This window comes from Penaeus chinensis, chromosome 19 (assembly GCF_019202785.1).
Source record: "Penaeus chinensis breed Huanghai No. 1 chromosome 19, ASM1920278v2, whole genome shotgun sequence".
Classification (NCBI taxonomy): domain Eukaryota; kingdom Metazoa; phylum Arthropoda; class Malacostraca; order Decapoda; family Penaeidae; genus Penaeus; species Penaeus chinensis.
Genome location: NC_061837.1, coordinates 21,168,250 through 21,178,249, shown reverse-complemented (window position 1 = coordinate 21,178,249; position 10,000 = coordinate 21,168,250). Strand labels below are relative to the sequence as shown.

At 35.1% G+C, this 10,000-nt stretch overlaps 2 protein-coding genes across 3 annotated transcripts in view; one reads left to right on the top strand and one right to left on the bottom strand.

The window, feature by feature from the left end:
* The window catches only part of LOC125035030 (actin-interacting protein 1-like), an 18,541-nt gene extending 11,971 nt beyond the window's left edge, over positions 1-6,570 (top strand). Inside the window, exons 11-15 of one of the 2 annotated variants that reach the window (XM_047627092.1) lie at positions 131-289; positions 644-733; positions 909-1,089; positions 1,875-1,988; positions 3,878-6,570. In XM_047627092.1, the coding sequence (XP_047483048.1) occupies positions 131-289; positions 644-733; positions 909-1,089; positions 1,875-1,981 (537 nt within the window). In that variant the 3' untranslated portion in view covers positions 1,982-1,988; positions 3,878-6,570. The remainder of the gene's footprint in view (positions 1-130; positions 290-643; positions 734-908; positions 1,090-1,874; positions 1,989-3,877) is intronic. The other variant, XM_047627091.1, reaches the window with a different exon arrangement.
* Positions 4,510-10,000, bottom strand: part of LOC125034947 (glutathione hydrolase 7-like) — a 13,037-nt gene continuing 7,546 nt past the window's right edge. Inside the window, exons 10-12 of the mRNA XM_047626994.1 lie at positions 9,703-9,868; positions 9,223-9,376; positions 4,510-9,009 (exon numbers count right to left, since the gene is read on the bottom strand). Coding sequence (XP_047482950.1) covers positions 8,792-9,009; positions 9,223-9,376; positions 9,703-9,868 — 538 coding nt within the window. The 3' untranslated portion in view covers positions 4,510-8,791. The remainder of the gene's footprint in view (positions 9,010-9,222; positions 9,377-9,702; positions 9,869-10,000) is intronic.

The following is a 10,000-nucleotide window of genomic DNA, read 5'->3' as shown; positions in this document are numbered from 1 at the left end:
TAGACTTTCTTGTAATTGTAAGCAATGATAGCATGGATGGAAACTCAGATTCAAAATTAGATATACACCCATTATGCACCCAGTTTCTCGTTGTCGTTTTCAGCTTCTTTCTCTGTCTTTCCCATCACAGATCTGCATGATCCGTGACAACGTGAAAGTAGGAAGCTTCCCCGTCAGTTGGGACGGCCTCTCCATATCCACCAATGGATCGTTCAGTAACGAGGTGGCGGTCGGTGGCCAGGACAATCTTATCCACATTTACACCCTTGATGGCAACACCCTTACAGAGGTGAGCTGAAACTGGGATGTGCAAGCCGATGGTTCTATTTTATTTGTACTTTTTACAACGAGCTATGTGATGGTGGTTGGGGGGGGGGGGGGGGGGTCTTTCTGAGAGGTCTGATGCAAAGGTTTTGGTGATGATACCAGTCCTCAAGGATCAAGAAATTTGGGGTTAAATGAGGGTTGAATCTGTATTAAATTATTATTTTATGCTATTCAATAGATTTGTTACATTTGTGAGGATTCATCTGTTGGTAGCATGATATTTATTGCGTAGAAGACCCCAAAATGGGTGGATGCTGCCCTGGCAGTTGTGTTCTGTGGTGTCTGTGGAGTTGTTTACCTTATTGATTATTTGCAGAAAACCACTCTGCAACATCTAGGACCAGTGACTGATGTGGCCTATTCCCCCGATGGCCAGTATCTTGTTGCTTGTGATGCAAACCGCAAGGTATGTGACTTTGTAATTTAAAATATTTGTATACCTGCCTGTTGTGAGTGAGTGCATTAAAATGAAAATAAACATCTGGATAAAATCAACATTTTATACTATATATTTCCAAAAGTAATTTGAAATTACAAACATACTGTAAATCTGTACTGTAATGTAATCTCTTCTCTATCAGGTAATTGTGTACAGCCTCCCTGGGTATGAAAAGTTCAACCGTATGGAGTGGGGCTTCCACAACGCGCGCATCAACTGTGTCGCCTGGAGTCCTGACAGCAGTATGGTGGCTAGTGGCTCTCTTGACACCATGATCATCATCTGGAGCATGACACAGACTAACAAACACATCATTATTAAGAGTGAGTATCTGAAATGAGGCGGTTTTTTTTAATATGATTATTTATTTATTTATTTATTTATTTATTTATTTATTTATATAATATCTGCAATTGGCAATCTAAACAGAATGAAGAAAATGTGGCTGAAGCTGAGTAGCATTGACTCAAACTTTAAATACAATGTCATCATTTTCTGAGACTGTGAATAAATAGATAAGATAATTGACTCATCCTGATTGTAGTGGACCCAATAGCAAGACTACATTAGTGCATGATGGGCTAGACATGTTCTCTTTATTTGAATATAAAGCTTGCTCACATCAAAATTTGAGGCATAGAGCTTATATGTATATGTATAGTCTGTTTACAAAATATCTTTGTGCCATGAATATTCATGGAGTCCTTACCATTTTAGCTATAGTAACATTTTGCATTATTTTCTTTGAATGCTGCTGAACAAAGTTTATCCATATTTTGCACATGATATTGCTGTTGTGCACTTACAAAAACAGGTGCAAGAGGAGTTTCCTTGGTCTGTTTAAGATTGCAGTATTACATAATTCTTGTTGCATTGCTAATGCCAAGCTAAGCAGGCTTTAATTTTCTTACTCTCTTTTAATTTATATTATTTTGCATGAGCAGTTAACATTAGAATATATCTCAAGAATATCACTTTATATTTTTCTTCTTTAATGCTATACTTTTCCTTTGCTCTGTTTAGCTTCAGTCAAATTAAAAAACTCACGAGAGGTTGACATGTAGATATGCGAGCAATACTCTACACCATTTACGTACCTGCCCTACAGACTCACACCAACAAGCGCAGGTCACAGGCATGGTGTGGTTGAACAACGAACAACTAATTTCTGCAGGCCATGACGGAGTAGTGAAAAAATGGAGCGTCAAGTTCTAGAACAATGGTTGTGTGATTTGTTTCAAAGATTTCTTCCCCTACCCCCCACCTACCCCCTTTTATAATGTTGGTGGGAGTTACTAACTTGTTTTGTGAGATTTGTTTGCCCATCTCTGTGTCAGGTGTGTGTTACAGAATGCACCCTCATGGTTTTTTAAATTTTCCAGTCCTCTACTATTTACTTCTGAGTTTTTATGAGTTGCATTTGAGATCTAATATTGAAAGATTCAAATTTGAGGCAGTCCTATTGTGACCTCCACTCTTGGTTTAGATTTTTTTTTGTGGAAACTTTATCAGCATGTTAAGATGTGTGCTTAGGAATACATCTTCCTCTGTTCTTGTGGATTGAATAGAGGCTGTTTTAGGTACTTCTCAGTCCCATAGACTATGTTGAAATTTGAATGTGACAGTATTGTGCAGGTGAATGTGTTTTCAACCCAGATAAACTGTCGAGTACATTAAGACCTGATCCTTTTGTCCTAGAGAAAGGTTTAAGAAATCAGCAATGGGAATGCAGATTTTCTCTATCTCTTTATTTTAATGAAAAGGAACAAAATGACAGGTAGTGACAAGACAGTGCAGTGATCACACCTTTTGAGTGAAATCTGAATATTTGGAGGGGAAACCGCTCCCTCCCTCTAGATAATTTAACCCAGGAATTGTTTTAGCTCTGCTGAGCCTCACACGGTTACTGCTATATTAAGACAAATCCCTATAATTACTTTTACTTTTTTCAATCACTTTTTCTCACAATTTTTTCTTGTAGATTTTCTCTTTCCTTTTGTTGTCCTTCTCTTGCTAAGCTTTCCTCATCTTGCCTTGTAATTGCTTCATTTTGTTATTAATTGCTTTTAGGTAAGCTTACAAATAATTTAACAAGTCCTTGTTTATTTTAATGTTTTAGAATATTTACATTTCTGTATGTACAGAGGCTGTACTGATGGTAATGATGACTTCTCTTGAACCCTGCCATGAGCTGGACAGTGATCCAGGAGTGGAGTGGCATGTACAGTTGCCTTGCTAAACTTTGCCAATAATTTTACTTGTTATGAATGAGTTGATAGTATATGCTACCATAAAAATAGAGGGAAAAAAATCCTTCTTATGATCTCCCATTTCATGAAGGTATAGTAGTAAGTATGAAGAAATATATAGGTATAGGGAAACAAGTGAAGAAAGGGGAATTGAATAAATTGGAAAGCATCTAGCACACAGTTGAAAAGTAGCAATAAAAAGTTCCAAAAGGGGTACTTATTTTTTTCATGCTTTCGGACTCCTAAGGGAACGATGTAAAAAGAAAGAAAGAAATGCTGGTTATTTTTGTCATTTTCCTCTCCATCAGAGGATTGTTCTTTGATCTCACAATCCTAGGCATTGTCTGGCAGCAAGGGCATGTCTTGGTGGCAATTGGAGTTGTGGAGATCACCATGACATGTTTAGAGGGCTTCTGGCATTAAGAATTAAATTTCCTTAATTGGGAATGCCAGAGACATTGATTACCAGTAATCTTTAGTCAGTGGTGAAAAGGATAGGGAAGACCATAGGCTGTAAAGGTTTCATGTGTTTAAGCTCGTTCAGATGCTATTGAAAGCTTTTTCCCTTCTTGCATTGCATTTGTATTTTGATTTTAGTTAAGTTAAGGATTATTGTGTTGGTGCTATTAGTTACTACTTTGTGTGATTTTTCTCTGTATAGGATTTGACATTTTTGAATTATTTGATTTGTTCATTTGATGCTAATTTTATTTATTCAGTTGCCATGACATTGACTACATTAAAAGTGCTTGCCAAGTAGAGAGTATGAAAAAGTCAGGGGAATAACACAAAATCTCAGTCTTTGAAGGAGATGAACTAAAATGGTCCATTTTATTTATTTATTTATTTTATTTTATTCCAGACTCGCACCCGCAGTCACAAGTGACAGGATTAGTTTGGCTGGACAACGAGAGGGTGATGTCTTCGGGTCACGATGGACTGGTGAAGACATGGAACGTGAAGTTTTGAGTTCTCCTAAATTCTTGAGAGAATCCTTCTTCTTGAAACATGGCCTTTTCATTCAGGACAAGCAAAAATAACAAAAAGAAAACTCGTTATTTGTATTGGGACACCAAGAAATTGCTTCATGATGATGTGTGTGTGTGTGTGCCATTAAAAAAAAATAATAAAAAAAAGAACTGGTATATATATAGATATAAATATACTCGTATATATATACAGGTTTGAAGAGCATATCAGACTTAAGAATATAGGGTTTTCTCATCACTTTATAGGTAAGTTTAGTTCCTAAGATTATCTCTGAGCCTGGTAACGCAGGGTTTGGAGCCTCTGTATGCCGGAAAGGTTTGTCTGCTGCAAATACTATGTGATTTTATCCAAAGAAATTTGAATCCATTTGTCTGCTGTTGAGATTTAGCTCTGTAACAGTGCTTTCATGTGACTCAACCAAACTACCAGTTCTTTCTTTCCTTCTTTAGCTGGATTGGAATAATAATGTTTGTATTAATTACTAAAATCACATTAATATTTATATGGGAAATGCATTTATAATATGAAAAAAAAAACAAAAAAAACTATATCCATAACCATCCTTTGAGCACATCCTTTGGGGTATGTGTTTTGGCAAGACCTACGAGGTACTCAAAAGTACATAGTTTAACTGTTGTACATTCCCCACACCCATTAGGTGCTAACCGTCGTGCACTTGAAACTACTAAAGAAAGGCAAAGAAAACAAACGGGATGTTGGGATTAAAAAAAATAAAAAATAAAAAGAGAGAGAGTAAGGGCTATGAGCTTAGTTCGTCCCACCAGAGTTTGTCCTACAGTGCAGAGATATTGAATTAGTTGATACATAGTCTGTTATATCAAAAGAGAGAGAAAAAAAAAGGTTGTTTTTAGTATATATCCTCTTAACTTATTTTTGATACTAGTAGCCCTGAGACTTTCATCATTACTGCATAACAGCTGTAACATGTCATTCATTTCGAAGGGCTGATGTATTTTTCGTAATAGTAAAAATTCTTGTGCCAATCTTAGAAGGGAGGATGCGGTTTGCTTTGAGAATATAATGAACTCGGAGAAAGCATGTTGCCAAGATAGATGATGGGATATCAAATATTTCCAATGTGATTCACAGAAAGAAAAGAAAAAAAAAGGTATCTGGCAATATAGTAAAAGCATCCATTAAGACATCAAAACTTCACTGCCTTTTTTTTATATGCAAGAGAAAAAAATGGAAAGGGGGAAAAAAAGAAAGAAAAAGACAGACAGACACAGCCCATATATTACATGATTTACCATAATTCAGGAATTGTATCTATTTTTAATGTTCCTAAACATCAACATCTTTTTGTAATTTTAGTAAGTGTGAATGTTAAAAAAAAAAGATAATTATGATTTTCATTCATGAGTGATTATTGCTTAGTCTCCGTTTTGGGCATGTCTTCCACGCAATGGACATGGGAATAAAAGTGGAAATAATTTATTCCATATATTTGGAATGTGATTTAAATTTTTTTTTGATTTTGTGTGAATAATTTTTACGTGGTTATGCTGTATAAAAAAAAACAAAGAAACGAAAGCTTATTAAAACAAAAAAAAACAAAAAATTACATATATATCCCAGTGATTGTTTGATATTCATGTAATGCCCAGTGATTGTGTTATGTAAAACTTCTTTATTTTTATTTAAGTTCATTTACGGGCCCAAAGTGACTATTAAAGACCTGTCAGTTGATCCCTTTTATTTGTTTACTTTTTTCTACATTTAGATTTCTTTTTCTATATAACTTCACCATTTCCCCCCCTTTTATATGGCCAATAGAATTAGACGTACACAACTGTGATCTTTTCCAAACACCGGTAACTTTTGTCTCGTGACGGCACTCCTGACCGAGCCAGGAATTGAGCCGACTGCATGAGGGCACAATGACAAATTACCCATTGTACTTGCAGAGGCTCTGGCATGACCATTCTCTCTTGGTCTTGCCTTTTGATATGGTGAAATTTGTGATATGTACTTCACAAATCTCTCGCACACTCTCTCTTCTCCTCTCTTTTAAAATATCTTTATTTAGTAATTCATGATAACAGTGTCACTATAAATTTTTTTGAAATGTGTGTCATTTTTGGTACTTTTTAGGAAGATCCCGTGTAACCCATTGAAGAGCTTATTCAACATTTCAGGGTAATGTAAATCTCACTGTAAAAGAAGTATTACTTACTGCATATATAATTCTGCTCAAGAAACAAAAGATAAACTAAAAAAAATAAAAAAAGGAAGAAGAAAAGTAATAGACAAGGATTTCGTAATAACCCTATGCAGAATCTTTTGTAAAGCCATCTGAAAGAAGTTCAAACTAGCACACATGGAGAACATATGACTGCCATGAGAAAAGTGTGCATATTCCTTGTTATAGCAGTGCAAGTACAGAACAAGACTGAATATAGGAAAAACCGTACAACTACAATTACTTATAGCAGTTTTTCAAAATATTTACACAATATTTCCCTCCCCTTTTTCTGTAAGGCATCAAGTTCCTGATTGCCTTCTCGGCCTTCATTTTGATATCAATAAACAATCACCTTGGTTTTCGTTCTTTTGATTTTATACCTTCACAAATTATAATTGGTTATTCGCAACTTGTAAGTGCATTAATTTTTCTTATGTATCAGCTGCTTGTATTTTTCTTTTTTTTTCTGTTTTGAAATATGGAGACCTAACAGTGTAAATGTTCTTTTTTTTTAACCCTTAGCAAGCAGTGCCGATAATCAGAATTTTTTATAAACCTCTAGTATTGATTATGATAGGTGTGATTCCACCACAAAATGTCAGAATGCCTTTCAACTAGGGTGAACAAAGATATTAGAGGTAAGGTGGTCAGAACATAATTGCAGAAATTTATGCTTAACATGGCATTTTCTCAAAAAACATGGGGGGGGGGGGTGTAAATGAAATGGTGTCAGTGATGCTAGCAGTCAAATTTACTGAAAAGTCATCTGCCCAATTGAGCTGGGATATCTAAACTGTTGAGTAATGTAGAGAGTTTCCCAAGTATGCTTAGAAAGGGGAAATCATAGTGGAGTTTGCTGCTGTCTGAAGTCCTCTTGGTTGGGTATTTATGACCCATTTTATGGTGGAAGTTCACGGACGATATTTTAAAAATAATAAGTGTTGCTGGCTGGTAAGTGTGTCTCATTTTCTTATGAATCAATATATGAAACTTTCCATATACTTGAGTTGTATATTACATAATAAATTAATATATATATTGACAAAGTAATGCATTTACCTCTTGAAAAGACCATTTGATGGTACTTAAAGGATTTTTTCTGCTCATCATTCTATGCTCAACTGCTCGAGATCTTGAATTCTAAAGATGTTATATTTTCAATTTAGTGAGAAGAATAAGCAAAAATAAAATTAAAAAGTGGACCAGTCGTCAAGTCCTAAACACTCCTTAAATGTAGGAGACATACCCTGACTTCATTAGCAAAAATGCAATATATATATATCTGAAAGTATTTACACAGATGGCTCTACAAGTACTTAGTCACCAAAGAGTCGGTTATTATCGTACCTATCTCCCCTATTTACTCTCTTCCTTGACTTTTTGAAAGGTTCTTTTGCATTATTTCATTGTCTTAAATGTTACCAAGATTCTAATAACAACTTGAAAATCATAACATCAATAACAGTAATAACAGTATTGATATTGATTGTATTAAAAAGAAAAACAGATTTTCCCACCAATTCAAGGAATAAGGAAATCAGGAACGGTCACTAGGGCTACTGATAGGCTCCTTGCTGGCCGAGCACATGTAGAGACATCTGTATGTAAAAAAAAAAAAAATAAAATAAACAAAAACTATAACACTAAATTAGCAAAGTAATACCAAGTCAAAAATTGGTCATCTTAACCACAAAGTGTGGTTTGGCTGAATTTGTTTCACCTTTATTTTGATTTTTTTCTTGATGCTGCATTATCAAAAAGTATTTTCTTCACATTTCTATTTTTTAAGAGAAAATGTGGGGGGGGGGGGGGGGGGAGTAAAAAAAAATCACCTTCGCTTCTCTGAATGCTGAATGCAATACCAATTCCATCTCCATCTGTCAGAAATTACAAACAGAGCAGGATGAAAAAATGTTTTACTGCTGCCTCGATTTTTGCATTTCACATTTTTATACTAACCTAAAGCTTGATTTTCAAGTGCAATGAATATTTTTCATATAACAAATTCTAAACATACTTTTAGGGTTTCTTGTTTTAATGTCCCAACAAATACACACAATATTTCAAGATATATATTTTTGCATTTTCAATCGGTTCAAGGATTTAGTGTATGGAAAAAGGAATGGGTTATATAAGGTAAAATTATTTTAATAAATTCATAAATAAAAACTATACATAAATACATTTTAATAACAGTAGATTAAAACAATAAGTGTGCCTTTATATCCACAATATATATTATATAATGAAACAAGTGCTAATATATAGTTAAAGATCTAGTGCACTAGTTGCATACAATGTAGTTAAAAGTCTGCTGTGAAATTGGCATTCATCTGAAGGTCTATTGTTGTAGGCTCTACAGATAAAGCTTCTGTGTAGTTAAGTCAAATAAAAGTGACACTCCTTTGTAGTTATGTCCCAGTGTAATTGGTACCCATACAATAGTTAAAGTCTGGTGTGAAAGGTGCTTACAGTTTATTTAAAGGTTTGGTGTAATAGATAGTTATTGTATAGTTAAAGGTTTGGTGTAAGAGGCACAAAAGAGTATAGGTAAATATCAGGTGCCATTGGCATTTAAAATCAAAGATCTGTTGTAATATTAACAGTATGTGTCGAGGCAGGTTCCAGCCTATGCGCAACCCCACCTCCACGGGCATCAGAACGAGACACCAACTTATCTTTGGTCTTGGAAACCCCATTGACACTAGAGTATGGGAGGTGTAGGATCTGGAGTGTGTGGTTCATTGTTAGAAGGTCATTTCTTACGGTTCCTGGCAGACGGTCGATGGTACCCAAGTCTGCGGAAACAAGAGGAAACTGGTAAAAATGTGGACGTTGATTTGATTTTTTCCTCCGTTTCTTTTTTTGAGGAACAATAGGGGGAAAATAACTTTTTGCAATTTTAATATGCCAAATTCATATTAGCACTTTCTAAGTCAAAATTTCCTTGTACTCCACATCCACATACTCGGAAATAACCCATACAACCCATGTATTGTAATATGCCTCACCTTCAACAAAGACTTGGTCTAGTCCTGGTCTGATGGTAATTCTCGGCTGTTCAATGGCCTGGGTGAGGTTCTGGCCTCGGAGCAGCAACTGACTTATCACCTGGATCATTGCTCCCACTTCTGGACTTGACAGCACCGCTCTCATCCCACACACCTTTGGAAATGTAATGTTTTGAAGGCATGTAATGTTATGTAGGTGCTTATAGGGTTGTGTATAGATACTTCCTTTTTCTCACAATAGCATAAAGTTACTATTGCAAGTTGATTTTCATACATAAGTTTATTTACATCACTATTACCAGCAACAACAACTACAAAGTATCAACAATAATAATAATCCAAGATGATATTGCCATTCATAACCTGACCTTGAATCAACTAACTTTACTCAAATACCCTCAACCAGTAAATAATAAAATAATAATAAAAAATAATAAAATAAATAATAAAAAAAAAAAAAAGACAGAATTCAACCCTCACCTGCTGAACGTCTGTGATAATAACAGGCGTGTAAGTATTAAGAGGTCTGGCGTGTGAAAAGTGCTCGCTGTCGGGGTGGCTGTGAGGAGGCATGTTGGACAGATGGTTGTTGAAGAGAATCCCGCTCTTGGTCATCACGCGGGACCCAAAATAGGTTCCAAGGCCACTGCAATGAGTGAATATATAAATAATGACCAAGCGTAAAGTAATGGAAGAATAAATAAAGAAAATGAATAATGATTAAGGAATAAAAATGGTCTTTACTGTGGAATTCATATGATATCTGTCATGACAACTT